The 24,853-nt window shown below is 42.1% G+C and overlaps 3 protein-coding genes across 4 annotated transcripts; all 3 read right to left on the bottom strand.

Annotated features, from left to right (window-relative positions):
- Window positions 1-164: 164 nt before the first annotated feature.
- tlk2 (tousled-like kinase 2) lies at window positions 165-11,207 on the bottom strand. Its single transcript, XM_003964808.3, has 21 exons — window positions 10,551-11,207; window positions 9,584-9,666; window positions 8,292-8,369; window positions 8,154-8,223; window positions 8,032-8,075; window positions 7,785-7,883; window positions 6,862-6,963; window positions 6,587-6,679; window positions 6,309-6,419; window positions 6,016-6,152; window positions 5,590-5,742; window positions 5,441-5,507; window positions 4,749-4,846; window positions 4,596-4,677; window positions 3,296-3,387; window positions 3,099-3,188; window positions 2,848-3,017; window positions 2,162-2,300; window positions 1,726-1,837; window positions 1,432-1,539; window positions 165-1,349 (listed from the first exon to the last, which is right to left on the bottom strand). Exons 2-21 carry the CDS (start codon window positions 9,662-9,664, stop codon window positions 1,176-1,178), a joined length of 2,100 nt encoding a protein of 699 aa, XP_003964857.2. The 5' UTR covers window positions 9,665-9,666; window positions 10,551-11,207; the 3' UTR covers window positions 165-1,175.
- A 262-nt stretch (window positions 11,208-11,469) lies between these two features.
- On the bottom strand, window positions 11,470-14,074 carry mettl2a (methyltransferase 2A, methylcytidine). 2 transcript variants are annotated; one of them, XM_011604180.2, is made up of 9 exons: window positions 13,888-14,074; window positions 13,508-13,596; window positions 13,038-13,297; window positions 12,839-12,888; window positions 12,697-12,757; window positions 12,456-12,595; window positions 12,268-12,374; window positions 11,998-12,063; window positions 11,470-11,913 (listed from the first exon to the last, which is right to left on the bottom strand). In XM_011604180.2, exons 1-9 carry the CDS (start codon window positions 13,959-13,961, stop codon window positions 11,726-11,728), a joined length of 1,035 nt encoding a protein of 344 aa, XP_011602482.1. In that variant the 5' UTR covers window positions 13,962-14,074; the 3' UTR covers window positions 11,470-11,725. The 2 variants fall into 2 exon arrangements, with proteins under 2 accessions (XP_011602482.1, XP_003964944.2); XM_003964895.3 differs by having other exon boundaries at window positions 13,892-14,074.
- A 1,246-nt stretch (window positions 14,075-15,320) lies between these two features.
- Window positions 15,321-23,741, bottom strand: itgb3a (integrin beta 3a). The gene is made up of 15 exons (XM_011604179.2): window positions 23,519-23,741; window positions 22,471-22,556; window positions 21,968-22,169; window positions 21,571-21,823; window positions 21,283-21,445; window positions 21,039-21,200; window positions 20,854-20,949; window positions 20,681-20,770; window positions 20,460-20,594; window positions 19,963-20,392; window positions 17,374-17,596; window positions 16,954-17,054; window positions 16,691-16,810; window positions 16,292-16,458; window positions 15,321-16,102 (listed from the first exon to the last, which is right to left on the bottom strand). The coding sequence occupies exons 1-15, from the start codon at window positions 23,649-23,651 to the stop codon at window positions 16,037-16,039; spliced, it is 2,427 nt and encodes an 808-aa protein (XP_011602481.1). The 5' UTR covers window positions 23,652-23,741; the 3' UTR covers window positions 15,321-16,036.
- Window positions 23,742-24,853: the final 1,112 nt, after the last annotated feature.

Below are 24,853 nucleotides of genomic sequence, written 5' to 3'. Positions count from 1 at the left end.
TGTGTGTGTGTGGGGGGGGGGGGGGGCTGACAGAGCACTGAACATGACTGATTTTGCCTGACACTAAAGGGAAGAATCATGAAATTATGAAAAGAAAGATCACAGGTTGTGTTGCAAACTTATAAAGTGATGGTAAACAAGGCAAAGCAACCAAAGAACAGACACTGGTTAACCAATAGTATTTAATGGTTTATGCAACTCTGCTAAGGCCCAATCTCCCCCCAACAGTAGGCTGACCAGTCCCTTGCATTGTATTGGCCAAAAATAAATTCAAACATACCTAAATAAATATGTCCAGGGCGAGGGAAATGAATCAAAACAGTTGTAATTAAAAGGCAACTTGAAAAGCACATGAGTTTCCTCATAAAACTGGAAAGTTTAAATGGAAAAGGGGTGTTTTCTGAGCAGGTCATTTCACTTCTAAAGTCAAGTAGAATGGCGTGAAACCGTTCAGAATAAAAACTGAAGTGGAACACTGCCACCAACTGGAAGTTTGATGCTTTGGTCACAGGAGATGGCCGAGGAGAAGGGACAGGATCTTCTGTCCCTCCACCCCATCATGAACTAACTGGGTGCAGAATTTAAGCAGGGGAGGAGATCCCATGACAGCAGGCTGGGTGAAATAGTGCCAGAGATATTTCGGGTTCAGTACAATAACGGGCCAGACTGCTCGTCTCAGTAACGTTTGTAAAGAGAACAGATGAAAGGCGTGAGACTGGGGAGTTTTAGCTACCTTGGACCAGAGTGGCACATGCATGTGTTTGAAGGGGTTTTAGGCCCTCTGCCGTCCTTCCATCCAGCCAAGCTGAAACAGTTCTATGCTTTTTTTTATTTTGACATCAAAGCAGGAAAAACCCTCCAAACACAGAACCCCCACTGTTCGTCCACATGGTGTTGCCCCTGCTGCGTACGTTGCCCAGGGCTTTGACCCCCCCAGAACAGTGTCACCTGTTTGAGAATCCAAGACACGCAGGCGGGGGTGGGCAGACGTGAGAGGTAATGGGGGAACTACCCTTCTACACCTGTCCACATCTTCTTCCCCACCCCGTTCTGGTGTCTGACTTTCTTCCTCTGGGGTTCTTCATTGCAATTTGGGATGCTGCTGTGACAGAGGACACATGTGCCCCCCCCCCCACCACACCAGCTCTTTAAAAATGTTCAGTCAGTTCTGCAGCTCAGTTTGAGGCGCTGCTGTTGGAGGAGCTGGATGTGGAAGCCACGGCCATGCTCGAGGTGCCGGAGGAAGCTACAGACTTCCGGATGTGAGGCATGAGGAAGGGGTCGCTGGCCAGTTGGTGCACGTCGATGCGGTCCTCCTTTCGGTACACTAGACAGCGCCTTATAAAGGCCTGGAAGCAGCAGGGGGGTAAAGACGCATTCAGAAAATAACAATACAAAATCACAATTGTAAGGGAAGAGAAGGTTAAGTGCCTTAGCTTCAGGTGTGACTACTGGCTTAGGAGGAAACTGCACATCGGTTGCCTTCAGGATGGTGTTCTCCTGAAGGATGTCCTGCTGGGACTGGTTATGGCCAAAGGGCTGCAGAGCAAACAGACACACTGTCAGTGATCACAGCAAAACACATGCACTTCTTTACGCTGAGCCCCGTCAGTGTCCTCATTTCTCCTAAACATGTAAAAAAGGAACTCTCCTTGGGTATTATTTTTATGTTTTTACAATAAGTATACCCGCTGAAGTGGATCTTTGTCAGTGTGCTACTCCTACCTTGCGGCCATACAGACACTGGTAGAAAATGACTCCCACAGACCACACATCCACCTTATTGGAGATTTTAGGTGGCTCCTTTCCAACCACAAAGCATTCAGGGGGCAAGTACCTAAAGTGGAGAAGACGGTAAAACATATTCTTGTTTATGACATTATTTTTCCAACAGGATGACAGATCCCCATTTCCTGGCTACTGGACTCTTCTATATTCCTCTCCCAGGACATCCTCCGGTGGACCAGTGCAAAACATATCCCTAAAATACCAATGCGCCATTATCATCAAATTCTTTACAGCAAAACCCTTTACACAGCCAAGACCGATCAATTGTAGTTTACTGTCACCGTTAGCCGAAATTGCTTTCACACAGCAGAACAATGATTTATGTTTCTAAAAATACTCGCAGCAGCAGCAGCAGCAGCAGCGTAAGCCTCACCAGTATGTTCCTGCTCCCTGTGACGTCAGCTCCATCCCATCTACGGAGTTATAGCTGTCATCGTCCATGATCTTCGACAGGCCAAAGTCTGTGATCTTGATCTCTCCACAGGCGGTGCCATTCACCAAAAGGATGTTACCTAAGCAATTAAATGTATTTCAGGCATGACTGGAGCTGAAAGAAATTGCATTTATACATCATGTTTCTTTTTCTCTGAATGCTTTCAAAACTGCTCTAGGAGTGTGCAAACATCTGGCAGGCGCGGTGTGTGAGCAGCTCGCCCTGTTTTTAGCATACAACTAAATATCAAGCAACGTTTTTTGGGTAGTCAATCTACAAGAGAAGGTTTTGGACACCGGTCACCTTCCCTGCAGTGCAGCGGCAGAAATAAAACTTCAACGAGCTGTAATTAAAGATTTAAACAGAATTATAGATTGCTAACATGTCTAAATTCAAGCGAAGCGCTTGTGTTTATATTTGCATTATAAAACCTTGACAAAACACCACTACAACCATATTTTATACGGACTTTACTTGTTGAGCCAAATCCGAATAAGAATAAACCCTGTAATTCTTTTCCAAGTGCATTTTGTAACATTGGGGACAATGTTGTGAATCTGTTTTCTAGCTCTTTTTAATCAGAGTAGCATGATTATGAACCCTGTTATTCTGGCGTGAAGACCCACCGGGCTTCAGGTCATAGTGGATAATGGGCGGTCTGATCTCATTCAGGTACTTGAGGGCATTAACGATCTGCATGATGATGGAGCGTCCTTCTTTCTCTGACATAAGTTTGTGCTGCTTCAGGTAGAAGTCCAAGTCATTGCCCTCACAGTACTCCAGGACCGTGCAGAACCTGCTCCAAAACATACGAGAGGTTCTTCACCACTCCACACCAACTTAGATATAATTCATACATTTGTTTCCATATACTCACGAGTCGGTGTCGAGTGAAAAGTAGTCATAGAGTTTAACTATTCTTGGATGGTCCAGCTCCTTGTGAATTCTATATTCTCTGCATGCGTGTCTGCAAAATGACGACAGTCGAAAACATGAACGTCTTTGATTATGATGATATTGAAATATTAATAGTGCACATTTGATTGGTGAAAGAAATGATTGTACAACACTCACTTGTGATAATTTTCCTTTTTCTCATCTCTCCAGTTCTTGTTTAACTGGTGGATTTTGACTGCAACATACCTTTGCTCTGTGAGGTCAAAGGCCTAGAAAAAAAATAAAAATCAATACTCACCATTAGTTTACAGTCAATAATAGCTACAGTCTGACTCTTATATCACATTAATGGGTACAGTTTATTTATTATACAGAGATAAGGGGGATTTCAATTGAATGATGTTAAACGTATATTAAATATATGTTCTCATCCACAGCACAGTACCAGAGCAGTCACAGAGTACAGGAATGAAAAGTATCCTAGAGCAATCTCATTACATAAATGTGTTTAAACTGCATTAAGTTGTAGTAATTATTATACACACTCCCCGGCCACTTTTTTAGGTACACTTTTTCATTATTTCGGAAACTACTGATCTACTGGGATTTTCACCCACAACCCTCTCAACACAATAAGAGGAAATATCCAGTTGGGCGAGTACGTGAACGAAAACGCCGTGTTGATGTGACAGGTCAGAGCAGAATGGGCAAACTGGTTTCAGGTGACAGGAAGGAAACAGTCACTCAAATAACCACTGGTTACTACCAAGTAATGCAGAATAGCATCTCTGAACATACAACACGTGGAATGAGGAAGAAAACGGGCTGCAGCAGCAGAAGATCACACTGGCTCCTCCTGTCAGCTAATAACAGGAAAGTGAGGCTCTGGAGGACAAAGGAAGATTGTAAAAACCGTGCCTGGTCTGACGAGTCTCGATAAGATCGGGTCAGAATTTGGTGTAAACATGAATGAATGGATTCATCTGCCTTGTATCAGTGGTTCAGGCTGGTGCGAGTGGCGTAATGATGAGGGTATTTTCTTGGCCCACTTTGAGCCACTTAGCACCAACTGAGCATCATTTAAACGCTGCAGCCAACCTGAGAATTGATGACCACGTCCGTAGCTTTAGAACCGCAGTGGACCATCTTCTGATGGCTGCTTCCAGCAGGATAATGCACAATGTCACAAAGCTCAGATCATCTTAAACTAGTTTCTGGAACATGTCCATGAGTTCACTGTACTCAACTGGCCTCCATGGCAGAATGGGAGCTTCGAATCATAGATGCGCAGCATAGAACTCTGCCTCAACTGCACGACGCTCTCATGTCAATATGGAATTAAATGCTCTGAGGAAAGTTCCCGACATCTTTTTGAAAGGATGCCATGGAGATTTGAGGCAGTTCTGAAGACAATATTGGGCATTACTAGCAAGGTGTACTTAATAAAGTGGCCGCAGAGTTTAAAAGTTCTTCTTACCTTATAAACTTCACTAAAACCTCCCCTTCCGAGTAAATGCAGAAGCAAGTATCGGTCATTTAGCGTCGGGTGATCTTTGAATCTGCAAAAGGAGAAAAAGATTGTTTAAACAAAGGGAAGCGTGGATTGACTGGACAGAATTTCAAGACTTACTGTGAATTATCCTCATTGTGGATCCTTTTCAACTCGCGAATATGTAAGTTCCGCACTCGCTCCAGCCTCTCAAGCTCTGCCTGGATCTCTGCCTCTTCCTTCAACCAAAAGGACCAAGCAATTAGCCAGTCTTTTAACCACTTCATCAACATGCAGACTGTTGACCAACATTTTTAAATATTAACAATAAACTGTAGTTAGGAATCCTTAACCCTGTCACACACCAAGCCAAATCAGACATCTGAACTCTGAAGGCCTATTAGCAAACGATCAACTGTAGCAAACAGAATACAAGAAAAACTAAGAAAGACGGTAAATTCAGGAGGACGCGAACACGGAAATCATCACGGCCAGTGACTTTTATTTCCAACCGATCCGTCAAACAGAATAACAACACAGTTGTGTGGAGTAAAGGCATGAAAATCATAATGATTGCAGACAAGCGCTGTTATGACATTACAGAAATACTGTCACTAGTTGTCTTTCCATTCTTGCCTTGCCCGAGTACACAATGAGAGTAGACACAGCAGGCAGCCCTTTTCAGTGAGAGTTGCTTAATGAGGAGTTCGGCATGTTAGGGGCGTAAAACAACCCCAGAAGAGAAAGTGTTTAAATGGAGCCATGGTTTTAAAATCCAGTCAAATTAAAACAGTAATTGGGGAAATTGGAACACCCCCAATGCGGACCATTACCTTCTTAAGATGGCCGAGTCTCAATTTAAAGATTTCCTCTTGTTCATGGTACTCTGCCTGTGACAACCTGCAACGACACGAAACCAATTTAAGTACACTGTAAATGAGGCACATGACTGGAAGGATTGTGATAAAAGCCATTGTCATACGCTTCACTCTCTGTTCCATTTGTCTTGCTTTTGCGTTTGTTTTGCTCCAGGCTTAGCGGTGGAGTCTGGGCCATGGAGGGTGGCTTGCGTTTGGCCAGGAGCTTCCTCTGCCTTTCAATGTCCTCTCGCTGGGAATTAATCCTTTCCTGTTGTCTGGAAACAGAAGGAGCACATACATGCAACTCATAGTGTGCTATAAAATTCCCGAGTGCCCAAATGCCCGTTTGTCTCCTGCATGAATTAAGAATCCACTTTTATTAAATTGTTCACAACACACATGACACAAGTGGCCAAATTTGTATTCAATCTGCAGCTTTCTCGGGACGGTAATTTAATTAAACTTTCATATAAAGTGGAAAATGTTTGGTTGAGTAGTTTAGCCTCATGGGTGATAACAGGTGACTAATAAACCAAAGGATTTCTCACTTGATAAGATTTTGGAAGGCATATCCATCTGTCCACTGCTCGGTGAATGACGCTCCATGTCTCACTGTGGTAAAGTGACCAAGCCGAAGCCTGTCCTGCATGCTTTTATCCCGGCATGCCATCTTCTCCTGTTTGGACTGAAAGAAAGCAGAATGCAACCATAAGCCCCAGGCTGGTAATGATTTAATGTCGGGTTTCTAAAAGAACAAGAACCCGTGCCAAAAACTCACAAAGCCGAATTGACAGCAGAAATTAACAGTTGAAAAAAACCCACTGTGCTCTGATGAACATACTTTTTCAATCAGTAACTTCTTGGACATGGTCACACACTTATTCAAGCGTTCCTTGTAACGTTCCAGCATCTTCTGCTGCTCATCAATCTGTCTCCTTAGGTCACAATTTGCCTAGAAAAGAAGGGAACATTTTGCTCAACATAAACTTGGATCTGTTTGGATAGAAGCAATGAGAAAATTTTAACATGTCTTTTGTTGGTAAATGGAACCAGGCCCGTTCAGGAGACACGTCAAAACCATTAAAATCACAAGGAGAGCAGTGCAGATGAGATTAGTACCCGCAGTAAGTCGTCTATCCGTCCCTCCTTCTTCTCTAGGTCAGAGTTCTTGTTATTCTCCATTGCTGTTAACTTCTCTATAGTAAGGTCAGACTACAGGGAACAGTGAGCACAACCATTTTGTTAAAGCGGATCATGCTTTTTCAGTGATTAAGTAGTAAAGAACAGTTGCAGGTAACAAGCTAACAAGTGAGACTAGTGTCAAATAACAAATACTCACTGAATCATGAAATGAAAACAATATAAAACGCTGACTTTGGTCACGCTTCAAATACCTGTGTGGCTTTGTGTAGCATATGAAGAGAAGCGGGTTTTATTGAACAGGATGAGAGCTCAGTGTTGGCTGAACTAACAGAAGAGGGGCTTCCTTGCTGCACCTAAAAGGTAGAAACATCCATCCTAAATGCTTACAGATGCAGAAGAGATCTTTGTGTTGGCAAAATGGACCAGACAATGTCAGCCTGGTGAAAGCGGGCGCAAAGGATTTTAATTCAGAATAAAAATGAGCTGTAAAAATTCTGACGAAATATTCTTTCCTCATTTTTTGGGTGGTTGTTTTTTCTTTAACAGCACTACAGGGCAAAAACCAGAATTACCAGGGCAAAAGCAACAGGTTCTTCTGGTCTCAGGTACACATACAATGATAGAAAAGGTGCAATTCTTGGGTCAAGGGTACCTTTTACTACTTAATGAACCTTTTTATGACTTAAAATGCAAATATCAATTCCAAAATTCAAACGCATATGCAGCAAATAAAACTATTTACATTAAAATGCAGGCTGAGCATTTTTTTTGGCTTAAGAGTCTCCTTCATCTCATTCCAGCCGCAATTCCGGCTCCACATTATTAGTCACCTCATGCTTCCAACACTTCCCTGACATTTGCTTCTTTCTAAACACGCAATGATAATATTCAGGAAAAAGCGTGGCATAAATTATTTGTCAAAAGCCTTTGTTTTTTTCGTGGAAAGTAACACAATTGAAAACTGGGACCTAATTTTGAAGTTGGCACTTTCAAAACAAGTTGAGACTCGGCAAGGCTGTGCCTTCCGGCCGTGTTACCATAAATTGGCCATAAGATGTGAACAGACGGTTAATAAACCACAGCAACCTTATCTTTCATTAAAGTTAATAACAAGCAAAGGAGAGAAAATGACAAATGTGTTAATGAGAATGATTATAAAGCAAAACATGCTCACCATGACAGGGGGGTTAGAGAGGGAGTGTTGTGGGGAAGAGCGGACAACTGGTGGGATTCCCCTAGCAGGGCTGGTACCAGGACCGCTACCTCCCGCAAACTGGCACAGACAGAGGAAAGAGGAAATTTTATTTCAGATCCAAACTCGTCAAAAAGGTGAGAGGGTTAGAATAGAGCCAGATAGAAGAAAGTTTGAAGTAGTTTATACAGCAGGAAAAGAACAGAAGAAATGTGTTTATGCTACTCACCTCAAAATAATCGCTAATCTTATGTCCCCTCGTACCCGCTTTGCCTGGAAAACGGAGACGAGCACTTCAGAGAGAAACTACTTACTACGCACGGTCATGCTGCAGGAGTGGACACAACCTACCTTGGCTGGTGTCAAAGTGGTCAGCTTTCCGTTTCCTGACTCTCTGGTCATTCGCTTTTTTTTCAGGAGTCTATAAGACAACAACATGAAATGGCCAGCGATGGCAGAAAATGCTATTTACCAACACTAAACACGAACCTCAAGCTCCTTGTCACTAAGCGAGCCTCCACTACATAGACTCTGATTAGACGACTCATTCTGGTTCTGACCCGAGCCCTGTTAAAGGAGACAAACAGTAGATAAGTGAAAGTAACAGATGTAAAACCTTTGATTGTGTTCAAAACATGCCAGAATTATTTAAGAACGCAACTATGGTTTACAGTGAGATAGCAAAGAGAAATAAAAAAGAAACTTTTAAAAATGATGCAGGTATTGGGCGGAACTTTTATCTTCACTGACTCTCTCCTGAATCTAGCCCAGCATTCGTTCTAAAGCCGGTTCCCTCGATGACGCCTGTCAGTCAAATGTATTACATCAAAATTCAGCAGACATTGTCCAATCAGGGAGAGACACTTATTCATTCAGAGCACACAGGAGCACTCTCACCGAGCCTCACTAAAATGGCGCTAGGCGATCCATTGTGGCATCCCTGCCTGTTTGCCTGTCACCTGGGCAGGATCCCTTCTCTGCCTCACATTCACATTCATCTAAAGCATTCTTGTCTTGAAAGCCAGCAAGGATATTTTGCTCTTTCCAAGAATCACCACGTCTTAAGTTACTCTGGCTTAGAAATGCATGGGCTGATGGCTAAAAAAAGAGGAGAGGATTAATAGCAATAGTCTGTTGAGGATCACTGGGGTTTTTTTCTGTTAAATTTCCTGAGTGTTGACAAAAACAGTATCAATGTCACCTGGCTCTTCCAGGGTGAATAAAATCGAAGCGGCACTGTGACAATGCTCTTCATAGCTGTCTGTTAACACATTTTCCTGAAAACACACACTTCACATTTTTGTCATACAGGGAGCCCATGGCATCCTGCCTTACCAAGAGCCGCCATTTTCTAAGCAGCGGCAGCCATGCCATGCTCTGGGCTCTGCTCTGCCTATGGCTGGCACTGGGCCCACTCCTGGCGCTGACTCTCACTCACTGTTCCAAGATCACCTTCCACAAAGACGGCTCCATCGATGTAGCAAGCAAGAGAGTGGAAGGGTAAACAGTGCCCCATTTACGTGTGGCCAAGTAGTTTCTCTGCATTTCACCTCTAACTTTTCTCCTCATCGCCTACCATCCTTGTCCTTTTAGTGGCCATTAAAGCTGGTATTGCCATTGACACATACGGCCACTATATCATGAGCCAACAAAAGCAAAGAAGAAGGGCCGAAGTGCAGAGATAAACGGAGAGAATACACCACAGAGGAAAAGATTCACCCAGTTTTATATGCAAATATATCTATGAATATAAGAACTATTCGTTCACGCTCCGCACAAACCTTTGCCACGCCGACGCCAGTGAATCGAGCCTCCAACAGCTCCTGCCGTCGGGGGTCCAGGCTATGGAGTTCTTCCATCATGGCTGCAGAGACAAGAGCACAGTTAAAGGAAGACATTTGCAGGTGCAGGTCTGTTGGTATAGTCAAGTGGGAGTCATGTCTCACTGTCTCATTGGATGTGATGAGTCACGGCTGTTTTTAGCCATGTCAGTTTGGAACATTTCTATTCTGAATCATGAAACGGACCAACTAAAATGTATTTTCCCATCTTACTTGTTAACAAGGATCAGCAATACAACTCAACTAATGAGGTAACATATTGCCCAGACTATGGACTGTAAAGGATATCAGGGCCATTGTCAAGAATATTATGTCATCACTCCCTGGCAGTATATGTCTAATCTACATGTTTTTGGACTTAAGAAAGTTTATTAATGAAGAAGATGCCACAATTCCAGTATTTACTATGTGAGATCGTACATTTAAAACATACAAGCATGCACATAATTTCGTATTTAACTTTAATTTGACTCAACATTTGGGAAACGACCGCAGAGTATCCGTGTAAAATACAATTAACAGATTAGAAAAATCAGGAAACCTAGTTAATGATCATCACTTAGCAATTTTGCAGCTAATGTTTAACTTATCGTTCACTATTAACATTACATGTGATTTAGTATCGTACCAGCCACACGCAAATAGAACACAACTCGCCTCTGGCAAATAAGTTGTTTAATAACCTAATATCATCATCTACTGGCTACAATTACGGAACATTTCCCAAACGTTTTGGGGGAAAATAGCTAACCCTAGTTAGCCAGCAAGCTAGCGTTAACTAGTCAGTCAAAATGAAGCATCTTTGCGGTTCTGTGTTGTCAGGTACTCATGGCACAACGTCTGGATTCACTCCAACAAGACGAACGGCCAGATGTGTCCTTCTTTCAATGCCTAATGTTAAACTTACTGTAGTTGAATTTTTTACCGGTCCTCGGGAGGGCCTGTGTTAGCCCTGGAACCGTCCCCGTTGTTTCCCCGGTGCTAGACAGACCCTCCCAGGCTAGGCCGCGTGAAGAGCCGCGTCCCTTGCGTGCTGATTGTTAACGATGAAGACCCAGGAGCCGTAGGTGGAAGTCAAGGTAGACGACGGAGGATCCCCTCAGAGGCCTCGAAGACTCATGGTATCCCAGCCCCGTCTTGCTGTAATCCTTAGGTGGGGATCCCCATCACGTCTCTCTTTCCTGAGACTAAACCGTGTGTTCGCTGGGTATCCTCGTCCCGCACAATGGCGACCTTCGAGATTCTGACTTTCACCTAACAGATATGCTGTATTTAGGTTTGAGTGAAGTTGCCCCTCTATTTCCCCCCCACCCCCCCTCTGATGGTGAGAAGAATTTCGGGTTCTGGCTTTGAGCTTGATCAAAACAAAGTTCAGCTCCGATCACCCTCCGCACTGCAGGGGAGAAGATACAGTTACCGCTGTTGCAAGTGTTTCAGTTGTTAAATCCGGATCGATTCGGTTCGGTTCTCATGTTTTTGCTATGTAAACAATAATCAGCAAAATCTCATATTTTCTCGTGAGATTATTCTCGTATTTTCACCTTCGCCCAGTCCACGCCTGCCCCAAATCTCGTCTGGACCAATGGCAAATCTTCTAACACAATACAATTGATCAGTACCCACCCATACAACCACAAATAATCTCTTATCAAAAAGTATCTCTTCCACAGTCATATAGTTCAATAGTATAATGCCACCAAATCACAAATGAGCATTAGGTTTAAAGGTAGCAATTTAGGAAGAATTGGGTGTTAAGCCTTAGTAAACAGTGCAAGGAACATTATCGGCAATTTCTTTCCAGGCTAGACACTTAAACATGGAGAAGATTAGAGTAAAGAATTTTATTTGTGCATACAAAATTGAAACTGAAATTGAAAAAAAAGGCATTTCTATAAAAACAACTCAGTGTGACTGAATAGAAAGGTTTATACAAGAGTCGTGCGACATTATGGCAACCGAGGCACCGTAAAGGCTTTATAGTATATCCGTACGACTCCATCCCCTTTTATTACAACCACAATTGGCATTCTTCGCTCTATATGGTTAAGAAAAAAAACCCACACCACCTGATTATGACGAGGTTTAGCTGCAGTCGTGTTCCGCGTCTCCGTCACGAGTCTCAGGCGATGGAACGAGAGGCTTGTGATACTTGCACTGGATCCACACCCTGTACATGGTGAGTTGTTTGCCTCGGTTCACCTGGAGCCGTCTGTCCACAAGGTTCTGCACTTTTTCAAGCCCTGCCTCAGTAAACATGCTGTGAAGCTCCTCTGAAATAAAAACACAAACTCGGGTTTTTGGCGCACCCACACACCCAACAGAACTGTGTAAATGCATAAAGCCTTTGTTGGTACCTTGAGTAAAGAAATATACCCTTGTCCCGTCACCTCGGACATAAAAGTTGTCCGACAGGCATCTCCCTAAAGGAAATTTAAGTGTTAATAGTGGCTGACCCACCACCGGCAGCCAGGCTGAGTTGATATTTTATGCTTAAGGCTGATATGCAAGACACTCATGAAATCAAACTTATTCTCAAGCATCACTTATCAAGAAGTAACAGGTGATGTATAATCGGGTATCCTGTGAGCTATTAATTGGTTGGTGCCATTAGTTTTCCAACGTACCCTTCTTGAAGCGAAGTTGTGCCATGTCATAGCGTCCATAGTCCCTGAGCAGCATCACTCCCCCAGGCTTCAGTAACCGTGCTAATCTACTGATGGATGCCTGCATTCTGAGGCAGAGTGGAAGAAAACCAGTTCAATGATACACACTGGTGGAACAGGTCAAAAAACACAGGGAACGAAAGGCTTACTTGATGGGATGCAACGCTGACAACACAAAGATTAAGACTATAACGTCAAGCGTTCCATCGGGGATAGGGTAATTGGCTTCCACATCGCTCAAGTCATGAACAAAGGCAAAACACCGTCCAAGGTTGTATTCTGGATTAGTCTGGCAACAAGAGGGTGACATCAATTCCGCATCGAGCCGACAACCCCAGACATCAGTACATCGACCAACATACCGTGCCTTAATTGTTTCCCTCATCTCACCTTGACCAAATCCACAGCAGTGCTGGAGAAATCGCAGCAGTAAACAAAGAGTTCAGGATCACTGTAAAAAAACAAAGCACTGTGGTTACACCTTTATGTTCTCATCAGAATCAAAGAGAAATGATGCCTTGACTGCACTTACTTGTTGGTCTTCAGTATTGGAAAAACTGTATTTCCAACACCACATCCCACCTGTCCAATACACATAGCTTTATTGCACTTATTTACCTGTACTGGTATAAAACATGTTTATCTCCGAGAAAGGCTATTTTTAACCCACCTTTAACTACATTTGCATGAATACAGTCCTGTATACAGTACAGGATGATCAAAACTCTCACCTCCAGAATGCGATATGAGGCAGTGGCGCCAGGGAAGTTAACATTAATGGGAGACACAGCGGCACCTTGCTTTGCCCGTTCTTCATCCTGGACACAGCGACCCGTGCTAGAGACTTTCTGATGGGTCACATTGTTAGGGCTACACTGGGGGCACAACTCGGGGAACTCGGTGAAGAGCCAGTGCCGATCTTTGAAGAAACGATTCTCATGGATTGTGTAGAAATCGTTCCAGTACTCATTTGCCCGGTTTTCATATTCCTCTGTGGGGGGAAAAAAAGAAATAAGGCTCCCATGTTTACAAATCAGCTTATAAAATAAAACCAGAACACCTCCTATAAGAATTTATCATCAACCTACACTTATAGTAATTACTTGAAACCTTTAAGTAAAAAGAAAATAATCTCCATTGCATCGTGTTATATAAAGTGATGTTTAATGGTTGTACAAATGTTGAAAACCCCAATCAAAACCTTGTTTTTCTGAAGGTAGTGGCTGACAGTTTTCTAAAACCTTCTTCTTAGCAGATGCTTCTTGTTCCTCGGTCCACTCCACATTGTCCCTATTGACAACACAAACAGTAGCAGAATAATGTTACATTACAGAATACAGGCTGATGATCTTTAATCCATTTAAAGATGTCAGCAAGTCAAAGATCCCCCTACAATACCGTTAACAAGGGTGAACATTGTGTTTTCGTTAGAATGTGTATCCTATGTGAATCCTCAACTGTTGTATATTTAGCAACCATCTATCAAACTAATCAACTAATTAGTCTAAAAGGCTTAAAAACAGCGGCTAAAACAGGGACCCACACAGCATCTACTCTTCTCGTGCTTTTGCAATAATGTACCAACCAAGCGTTGTGCTGGAAGACCTGTCGCGGGTCTGTGAGGAATCGTGTTCCGAACTGAGGTCTCTTCCCATCCTCTGAGATGGAGCTGGCCAGACTCAGCTCCGTGTCCCCGCTACCTGCCTCCCCAGCCACCGGAGCATGGGGCGCCGCCATGTTCGATGTGACGCGACGGAAGAAGGGCTCGCACACCGCATCGTGCTGCGTTCACGGACTATTGGAGAGAACCGTTCCACCTCTGTAGTACGCACTTTGGTAGAGCACACACGCTGCTTCTTCCTGACACCGCCTCGCATTCAATGGACCGTGGAAAACAGTGGAAATCCAATTCAAATTACACAATTAACGCTTTTTATTTATAAGTTAGCTGTAATAGAAGGTTTATAAACGTTCTTCTTTTCGTAATGACTTGCGGTGTATCGCTTAAGAACACTAGAGGGAGCTAGAGCGCAGTTGCCTGAGCCTAACTCTTAGGAACGATGCACGTGTTGAAGTTGCTTAGTTCAAAATACAGGTGAAATACACACTAACGTGTTTTATTATGTGTTTTTGTGTACGTCTGCATGGATGTTTAGGATTGGGAATACATGTTTAAGTTAGCTGATTTACAAATTTTATGCAGGAACTGCAGCATTTTGTATGAGGTAACAGTCTTTTAGGCTGTAATAGCTACAACTGTACACATCTGGTGATTTAGAAATGTTTACTACTTTTCTGCACAATGCTATGATTATTTTGCTTTCATTTTTTTCATACTCTATTCAGCACTGACTAGTGAATTCTCCATTAATGGGCTGAAAAATTATGGCTTGGCCTTACGCTCGAGTCAATTGAAAGTCGACTGAAAAATATTTCCTGTAGCTCCACTCCATACAGATTTGATATAGGAAAGTGATATTTCTAAAAGATTAGACACCAGATGAATGCAGGGAGGGAACCTTCTTCCTAATGTGAAAACAAATTTGCAACCTTGGTTTCTTTTGAACCAGAAATCAGTCAGTGTCGGCGGATTTCCTTTAATGAACAGTTTTAACAAAATTGTAAGTTTTATTAGCATAGACAAAGAAGAAAAGGCATGGTTACAGACTGAAACTGAACATTTGAAATGAATTGATTGGAGTCTCTTCTAAGAAGAGTTTTTTTCCCCTCATTGTAACAAGAACAACTAGAACAACCCCCTTTTGTATGTGCCAAAAATATGTACACAAGATGTCTGCAAGGCCTGTGTGATCTTTGTACTTTAATTTAAAGTTATGAAAGATCAAGTTAACAGCGGATCATTAGATGACCTGTTTTAGCATTTGTTGTGGGATAAAATGTACTTTTACAATGACAGGAAAAATCATATTTCTTTCATGGAACTGTACAATATCGAAAGGATTTTAAAGGTTTGTCAAATACAGAAAGATTTGAGGCAGAAAGATATCCCGCAATTCATCAAGACAAGACACATTTTAATCATTACCAACCTCCAATACAACCATAATACAGATCACAAACATTATTGTAAAACCGGTCACATTATAGAATGGGCACAAAGGTTTAAAGGTTTGCTTTTTCCAAAACCATTATAGAATTATTATTTGTGTGCAAGAGAGAAAAACTATCAACAAAGTGTAATGAGAAAAAATAACCACAAAAATAGGAATGACAATGAGGCACGTGGGAAGAATGGATGGAACATCACCATGTTCACCTTGGTGGATTGTTGTTTTTATTTGCAATTATGATTTTACCACAACAGGCATAAAAAGACGCAAGTACAAAGAGAAAAAGGTTGCAAGTTACTGTTTACTGAAGCCCCACAGAACCACAAAAAGTGACAAGTGCATCCTTAAAGAGGTTATGGTGACAGTTATAAGTGGCGAACGTGCTTTATGTTTTTCTTATGAAAACATCAATAGCCCACATATAGCACTGCAACGAAAATAAACACCCATAAAATCCCTTTTTGTAATTTGCCTGATATTTTTGCCTGAAATTTATATATATATAAAAAACATATTTTCAGTTATTACATTTCAGTGTTGAAAGCAATAACTACTTTTCAGCTACAGTACCCGTTGACATTGTAAACACTCTTTTTATCCACATCTCTCCTACTACAGCCCATGTTTATGGTTGGAGTTCTTCCTCTTGTCTTTAATGGTTAGTTTCCTCTATATGCTATATTGGTGAAGGTGGACGTGGCTCCTTTGTACAAAGGATTGTTACCCTGGCAAATGGAAAGAGGCACAATGGTGTAAATTCAGTTACACACTCATAGTACACTTTCATACATGATTTTAGAACTTCAGTTCACAGCTCTGTTCTCTTCTACTTTTTGCAACACGCACTCCATTAATCCCTGAATGGAAACCTGATGGGGTATGAAGTTATTGCCTCAATTACAAGTCTTTCTCACCGTATCCCATTTGGCTTTCGCTCTCTCTTCTTCAAACTTGGCGAATTCCCTGCGGTCATGGATGGTAATGAGAAGCTTCCAGATGAGCAGACCAATAAGGCCTAACAGCAGAATGGCTCCAGCCACTGCCAAGAGGACGACTAAGATGTCGGGACCTTCGGGACACTCTGAGAGTGGGAGTATGACATGATTGGTTACACAGTGCTTAAAAAGCATGCCAGATAGGTAATTGTGCATTTTTATATGATCATTAAAAAACATGTTTCTGAATTCTCAAATTAATAGCAGCCTTTGGATGACTCTTGAGGTACTTAAAGAGAAAATAAGATTGAACGGATGCTCGCAGACACACACTCTATTTGATCAAATGTCTGATATTCTTGCAAACTGTTGTCGTACCTGGCTTGTTGACCACAAACAGGATAGATTTTCCACTTCTATCCTCATAATACTGGAAGTGCACAACACAGTCATCCTCATCTTTGTATGAGCAATTCACTGCATTATTATCCTGAAAAACTGTTATACGGATGACAAGAAGAGGAGAAGCACAATGACTGATTAATTATTTTTAAATGTAAACAATATTTACCAGCGAATACTGTTTAATGCAGGATTTTACAAGTATTCAGAAATAAAGTTAAAAGGAGTGAGTTACTCACTGATTAGATCCACTACTTTAATTTCATCTTTGCAGATCCTGCTGCAGCTGTTATCTGCAATATAGTCTCCTCTCTTGAAGTGCTGACATTCAACACAGTGCCTGTTAAATAAGGCCTACGTGTTAAATTGTATGCATCTACTGCCTGGCACGCACGGTTAGTGGTAAATTGATGCAATTTAGTGGTTAGTGGTAAATTGATGCAAAAAAACAAACATGAAAGTCACAAAATGAAAGTTAGGTTTAGTCCGGAGAGAAATCAGACTTTTCTCTGTAGCATATGGTACCACTGTGTGTGGGAGATGTTTTTGATCAATGTGGAATGTAGGAATACTTTGATGGGACAATGTTTGCGCTGCAGATGGTGACTCTTTCACAACATCTTTGATTCACTCTCGTTGCTATTAAAAATGGAGCTTACTTTTTGATCGTGCAGGAGTCTGGACAGGTGGGGCATTTTTCACAGGTAGCCCCATAGGCTCCAGGCTGAGTGCACTGGCAAACCCCACACTCACAGTTGCCCCGGCCGCTGCACAGCAGGCCGATGCTGGACATGCAGGTGTCTGTGCGGGTGCTGCAGTTACAGTTTTCACCTTTCCAGCCAGCATCACACACACAGGATCCACAACTACACTTCCCATGATCTGAAAGTGACAAAAACAACAGAAAGGTTCAGTTTGTGTTTAGATCCCATAATCACATTGGTGGATCCAGAGAAAACAAAGTTGGATGGTAGAGGTTACACAACTTCAGATTGAAACCATTTGTTTTCATGCTTGGATTTGAACTTTAGATCCCACAAGCCTTTAATTTCTGCTATTGTGTAAAGTTTGGCTAATGCCTCAGTTGTACACTAATTTGTTATTTGCAACTCCCAAGGGAAACATAGCAACTAGCCAGTATTAAAAAACATGTATCTAAGACGATCGCCATCAGCATGACAATGAGAGATATTAACATAAAGTAATGGGACATAATGTGAAAAATCTGTTTTTTTCTCTATACATCTCAATATAATTTCGGGATGTATGGTAAGTGTGGCAATTCCATTGACCTACCACTAAAGACTTGGCTATAACTAGACTTTCGACTTGCTCTCTGACATAAATGTTTTTTTATAATTTAAATGTATAACAATAGCTTTGTGGCTAATTGCATTTACCTAATCTTACTTCACAACGGACTTAAATCTTTTAAACACCATGTGGCACAAAAGTAGGAAATGTGCTATTGGGAAAATAGAAATTAACAAGACCTCAGTTCTTTACAGATGGGCACGTGCACACAGAGACAAACACAAACAATACCACAGACTACCCTTAAGTAGAGAAGGGATATTAGCATTCTAGGAACCCAGCAAATGTGAAACAAGGGGACTATATTCAATAGATTACAGACAGATGAATCCATCGAACAACCTTAGAAACAAAGGCGTAGCCTCAGGGATTGCAGCATTCTCAGCAAGAACATAAACAGGATTTGTCTCTTGATGACTAAGAGCAGGGTGAATGAATCATGGTCCAGCTGGGTCAGTCTGGGGGAGTGACTGATAATAAAGTAAGACTGAGGCTGTGAGGGTCCCTCAGACTACAGCGCTAAATAAATCATCTGCTGTAGACTGCAGATAATATCCTCTGGTCTGCACCCTATAAAGTATGGCTTCACTTTGGGGTTTTGCTTGTCGTTGAAATGGTATAATCAATGATGATTAACACTGCTAATATGGTTGTGTAATCTCTGGCTGTCAAGGCAATCGCGCAAACACCTGGATACTTTTGATAGTTTGTGTGCACAATAAATGCACAAACAGGTGAATAATGAGTGAGTAAGTCTGGCACATCTGGTCATGTGTAAAACTACAAAGTAACCTCCCCATTAATAACACATCTGAAATCAAACAGAACTGTGATGACTGTGATAAAAGCAAAAACAGGAAACACACTTCCCTTTAAACAGAAGAAGGGTGGATATGACCAAGTCCATAAGAGGTGAAGGCATGTGGGAGAGAAAGGATGTCAGGAAAATTGCTAGGAGAAATGTAAAGGAATGTGAGCTTTCCTGTCTTATTTCCCCTATTTACTGACCCTGGAGCTGTGCTTGCTGACTCCTGTTATGGGGATCTGCCCTTATTGTCTTCTTCTGACATAGATCTCTAACATGAGAGCAGTGAAAGTTGCCTTTTCTCTTTAATTTTGATTCTAAAACCACAATACACAACCCTTATTCAGTTCAGTAAGACTTTCCAAAATAATCATAAGAAGACAAAGTATTCACCTATTTTACACTCCTTCTTACACTGAGGTCAGTGATAGATGTACACAGCAGTTGTGTGTCAGTGCTGACTAGAACAAGCTGTGCAGACTCATGTAGGGAGTATGGAGGAGTGATACTGTACCACTCTCCCCTGCACAGCATTCTCAGGACACACATCGGGTTTACAGGACCGACACTGGACAGCTTGTTTATATTCAGTCAGTAAATAGTAACCTTTACAAACAAGCAGGGATGTTCATATGTCCACAAGTGTTTTAAAAGGACCGAGGGTCCACGATTTCCTAAGCGAAGTATCAGTAGAAAGCTATGTAAACTGAGTAAGGTATGTTTACAGCCTAGAAACAACCAGAGAGCGTTCCAATGTCAGATGAGGCCTCTGAGGAGGGAAAAGGAAGGGATGGTAGCTTCATCTTTCCTGCTTTCTCTGGCATGAAGTAAGTGGCCAAATTTACAAGAGAGTTAAAGAATCCAGCCATTTAGTTTTGATTTTAATTTTATGCGCTCACGTTGCTGCCAATGACTGATGTGGCTCAGCAAAGTAGTGTTTAGATTGGGGTGATTACAGAAATGAGAACTTATACTCAAAAATATATCATTTCCCACATAAAACTCAGTCTTCAGACCTTTTGCCAACAAATACCTATACAGAATACTTCTTATCTGCTGCAATCACTTTTTTCAGTCTATAATGATTCCGCAGGGACCTGTAAAAGTCTAAATATGAGAACAAACTTACTGGAACAAAGTTCCCCTCTGAAGCGAAGGCAGTTGAAGTCGTCACACTGGCAGTATTTCCCCCACACTTGACCAAACTCATTAGCGTGGCAGGAGCACTGTCCACACAAACAGTCACCTCTCCCGCTGCAGACGGGGCCGTCTGCTTTCTCGATGCAGTTGGCATCATCAGATGGACTGTAATCCTCCACTGAACACTCACATCTGGGGCCGCGGCGGCCGGGATGGCACTGACATATGCCACACTCGTAGGTTCCATTACCGTTGCTACATAGGGAGCTGTTGGCCTGAGCCTCTGCCTCACAATTGCAGCTGCAGGCAAAATCCACAGTGACCTCCAGAGAGTCTTTAAAGCCAAGAGGCTTGATGGTAAAAGTACGGCTCTTCTCTTTGGGGCAGCTACGAAGCTGGGCCTCGATGCTGAATGAAACCTTAAGAGGGGGATATGATTGGCACTTTGCTTTCATTCCAGATGATTTCCTCAAGGCTGATACGTACCGTGTCTCCAATCTTGAGGCCAGAGCAGGACTTAAGGCCTGGGACAACTTCTCCACTTTGGCATGTGGCGTTAAAGAAGAGATGCAGCTCATCTGGTACACCAAGAAGCTCCATCTGGACTTTGGAGCGAATTTTCTGCAAAATCCAGTGTAATTAAGTTTTTGACTAAAAAAGAGATAGATACAATCGTGTTTTCAGAGTATAGTTGTTTCGTTTTTTACCGCATACGCCTCCTGAATGAGCTCTATAACATTTCCAGAGTCATCGGACAGAATTCCCACAGTTGTGCCAGGAATGAGTTGACTGTACTCCTGAGAAATCAGTCAAGATGATGTGAAAATATCACAAACATGAACAAATTCCTGCTGTATATAAACAGTAGAAGGGTGCTTACTTTGTAAAGAGACACCACATAGCTGGTCACGGCTAAAACTAAGTTTATGTTGTTTTCTGACATTTTCTCTGTCATTAGGGCTAATGAGGGGTAGTCCTGGGTTACACAGAAAAACAAGCTTTCAGTGGGAATCATTTGATCATTTGATTAGAACCCCAAAAAGACTGGTGGAACTTTGCCTTTACCAGGATGGTAGATTGGTTGTAATTATTGTTGTTATCAAGGTGACATTTTCCATCATTGGGTTGAACAAGTCCAGCAACACGTCCATCCAGAGCGAGATGAGTTTTGGCATCAGTAGTGAATACCAAAAGATGTGAGGCATCCCTACGCCAGCCAATATTCTCCTAATGACATTGGCAAAGAAACAAGTGGGATAGATGATTTTCTGAATTGGCATTTTATGCATCTGTGTTTGCATGTTCCTACCTTGCACACCACAGCCTGCATGACAGCGTCGAATCCCCCCTCTGGAGCGTCTCTGTTTCTGGATATTTGCTGCTTTTCCACTTCCTCTGTGAAGCGAGCTACCTGCTCTGTCAGGGACAGAACATTCTTGAATCCGAACTGAGCCTGGCATTTGTCCTGAATTCTGAACCAACAAGTCAGCAAAGACATGGACTCAGTGAAAGAGACAATTAGTTCAACACCTAAGCTTAAAGTAGCCTAATCTCCTCATCAGCTCTATCACCTCAACGCCAAACCTGCTCCATGTACCTAAGACAAGGGTTCTCCACGGCTCCTGGAGGATGGGTGTACATGTAAGGGGACATAGTCTTGTCCACAAAGGCTCCAAACCCCATGCGTAATTTGCTTGTGGTGCTGCCCATGGTCTGTGCAAGTTTGTTCCCCAAGGTGCGGAGGCGGCTCAAGTCGTCCTTCATCGAATAAGAAAGATCCATAAGGTAGTAGAGGTCCACCGGGTAATCCTCCACCTGTTTTACATACACGGTGAACCGTTTAGCATCACCTGTTGCAGAAACAGTAGAGTGCACAATTGATGCATTTAGACCAATATCTTCCAATCTGTTATATCTGTTGTTACAGAGTTATTTTTCCAGAGTAAAATGCACTTTAAGATCCTCTTGTGTCTCTCTAACTGGGTGTGAATTACCTTGTCTGAGAGTCATATGAATCTTTTGGGGCTTCACTTGAGTGACGTCATCAGCGGCCCCAGAGGCCTTGTCGCTCAGCGAGGCATCTTCTTGAACAGTCAAGGTGCTGAATGGAAACTCCACATCTCTCTCACTGCAGCCTTCCTTGACTAGATTCTCCTTTAGATCACAACGGGATAAGCTGGATCCCTTCCCAAAATCCTGAAACAAAAGCTTAGTTAGTGAACTAATTTATTTCACAAACAGACACTGATCATAAGAAGTCATAAATTAATCACTTCAACAATGGCTCCATGACAAAAAAGACTAATTTGTGCTTAGAAAAATAGTTTGGTCAAATTACACCCACTGATGCAATTCAGCAAGATATTATTTGAAATAAACTCCAAAATGGGCACGCATGGTGAAGAACAGCATCTTGAAAATGACAAGAAGAATGTTGTTGGCCAGCGAGGGGCTCTGTTCTGACTTGTTGCACTGTACAAAAACTTAATGTTTGTACCTCCCGAGAGCACCATGCACAGCTGGGGTGAACAGACAAGCACTGTTGACATGTGGTGACGCCCCGGGATGTGCAGATGTTGGAACCTGAGAGGATCAGACAGTTATGCAACAATAAGTAGTTAACAGAGGTGTGTTGGTGACACAACTGACAAAATACCCACATGCATCGGAGTTTCACAAGAGTGGCACATAACTGGATGTTGCTAATCCTTGTGTGCTCATGTTGGCAGATTGCTTCACTGGTTCGTTCTGCCATTCATCACAGTTCCAGGGCTACACTCACTCACCATTAAAACAGAAAGGAATTTGCAAATAAACCAGTAAAAAAGAGCGAGTTTTAAATAGCTGATCTGTTGCGCACGTTACAAAATTAAATTCTACAACTATTCCATATCAGTTTTATTATTCATTTTAGTTTTTTTCCCTTGTACACTTTATGGTGCTGGAGCCTTTCCAGCTGCATATGGGCGAAGGAAGGGTACACCCCTGAATTAGTCGCCAGCACATCGCAGGGCACCTTGTACCTTGCTCAAGGGTACCTTGGTACCAGAACACCTCCCAAGTTTTGTCCTCACCTGGGCTTGAACCGAGGACCATCCGCTTCTCAGAGCTACCACCGCCCCTAACGTCACGAAATCCTCTTTTTTTTTCAAAAAAAGTGTATTTATTCACCCGATTCATAAAAGATGTTTGTGGCACTGGTCAGCATTGTGCTGCTGTGTAAACCTATTCTAGCGGACTGGAGCCGCTCCGTTCGCTCCTTATATGGGAAAGTGGCGAACGCTCCACCGGAGCAGCACGATTACACCCAAAACCTGCTCATTGCATTCAATTTGTTCCCAGTTTATTCCGAGCTCTTCTGAGACCACTAACAGGACCGAAAAGGTGATTTTCGCCACTTTACAATATTGAGTTTTTCTCCTGTCACCTTTCTCTTATTCCAATGTCTGGTGGAACCTCCCTGTTATCGTCCACACAGGTGAAACTTTGTCGAAGAAAACCCGCGAGTTTCAAAAGAAGACATCATTTTATAAAAATGATCTTACCGAGAATGTTTGTTGATGTTGATAAAAAGATAAAGAGCATCAGCAGACGACGTGGAGAACTTCCCATGGCTGAAGGCAGTCGGCTGCTCTCCCTGCGGACTTGTTCACTTGTGAAGTTGAAGGCTTTCCTCATTCTTCACTGTTCATGCAGCTCAGACATTAAACTGAGGCTGACATATCAGGGTACAAACACACTACTTAACTGGCACGTCGACACATGTTTCCTCCTACATAGATAACTTCTTATGGATGGAGGTGGAGTTTTTTTTTTTTTTTTTTTTTTTTTTAAAGATAAGAACATATTTAGATACATGAAAGAAAACGTATTGCCAAACGAAATGCCTGCACCACAGACCTACGAAAACATAAATACGTCGTAAATAAGAAAGGATACCACATACTACTATTAATTAAAATCTGAGACAGTAATATTCACAAGTGCACACGGATCAAATGCTTGTTTTAGTTCATTGTTTTGTTGGACATATAGATCTGTGTAATAATGGGCAAGCTGCTTCTCTATAAAATCCGTTTTGTGTTAATTTTTTCTCTTGCACATTCAATGCGATAGACCACCAACCGCCCAACACCCAAAAACACAGCTAGGCTCTTCGGCATTCTCAAAAATAGGAAGTTTTTATTCTGCCATTAAAGCACCCACGTCTCCAAATAAACGTATAAATATAAATTTCCAATAACTGAAGCAGGGAAAGTAGACCTGTGAGAGAATGACCCCTAGTGGGGGAAATACAATACTCCATATATCTATCTATCTATCTATCTATCTATCTATCTATCTATCTATCTATCTATCTATCTATCTATCTATCTATCTATCTATCTATCTATCTATCTATCTATCTATCTATCTATCTATCTATCTATCTATCTATCTATCTATCTATCTATCTATCTATCTATCTATCTATCTATCTATCTATCTGTCCGAGGTGGTCCATGCCACACTTAATTCTTCAAATTCACCAGTGGAGCATATGGCAGCATTCCAGTGCTTGAAAATACAAATTGATGGATAAAAGGCACAATTATCTTACACAGAACTGAACTTTGGGTGCCATTTGCTGTGGCTTGTCGGAGCAGACAATGCTTCTTATCTGCCACTTGTCCATTTATTGAGTCTTTATCCTTGTGCCTTGCTCTTTTTCTCCAGCTGGTTGCTAAGTTACTGCAGCCCAAGTCCGAGAATTACAGCCCAGCAAAATGAGACAAATCAAGACAAAGTAAAAAAGGTTTAAGAGTCAGACTTTGTGCCAACATCACTGTAAGTTCTTACTGTAATATGGAGAATCGATGCAGGCAATGCACAGTAGGCAA

This window comes from Takifugu rubripes, chromosome 5, assembly GCF_901000725.2.
Source record: "Takifugu rubripes chromosome 5, fTakRub1.2, whole genome shotgun sequence".
Taxonomy (NCBI): Eukaryota; Metazoa; Chordata; class Actinopteri; order Tetraodontiformes; family Tetraodontidae; genus Takifugu; species Takifugu rubripes.
Note: the sequence above shows the minus strand (reverse complement) of the source record. Positions and strands in the feature narration are given on the sequence as shown.

Bases quoted from the DNA above. Each gene is read 5' to 3' on its own strand.
- tlk2 (XM_003964808.3), bottom strand. From the start codon at position 9,664: ATGATGGAAGAACTCCATAGCCTGGACCCCCGACGGCAGGAGCTGTTG. The intron at 8,224-8,291 runs GTTCGTGTTTAG...GTTGTCTTATAG, and splicing joins TTAGTGACAAGGAGCTTGAG to ACTCCTGAAAAAAAAGCGAA. The intron at 4,847-5,440 runs GTAATGGTCCGC...TTTTGGTTGAAG, and splicing joins GACTCGGCCATCTTAAGAAG to GAAGAGGCAGAGATCCAGGC.
- mettl2a (XM_003964895.3), bottom strand. From the start codon at position 14,043: ATGGCGGCGCCCCATGCTCCGGTGGCTGGGGAGGCAGGTAGCGGGGAC. The intron at 13,597-13,891 runs GTTGGTACATTA...TGTTGTCAATAG, and splicing joins GTCTTCCAGCACAACGCTTG to GGACAATGTGGAGTGGACCG. The intron at 12,889-13,037 runs GTGAGAGTTTTG...TGTATTGGACAG, and splicing joins CCTCATATCGCATTCTGGAG to GTGGGATGTGGTGTTGGAAA.
- itgb3a (XM_011604179.2), bottom strand. From the start codon at position 23,651: ATGAGGAAAGCCTTCAACTTCACAAGTGAACAAGTCCGCAGGGAGAGC. The intron at 21,446-21,570 runs GTACATGGAGCA...TTGTTGGTTCAG, and splicing joins GTGGAGAACCCTTGTCTTAG to AATTCAGGACAAATGCCAGG. The intron at 20,950-21,038 runs GTAAAGGCAAAG...TGTGTAACCCAG, and splicing joins ACAACCAATCTACCATCCTG to GACTACCCCTCATTAGCCCT.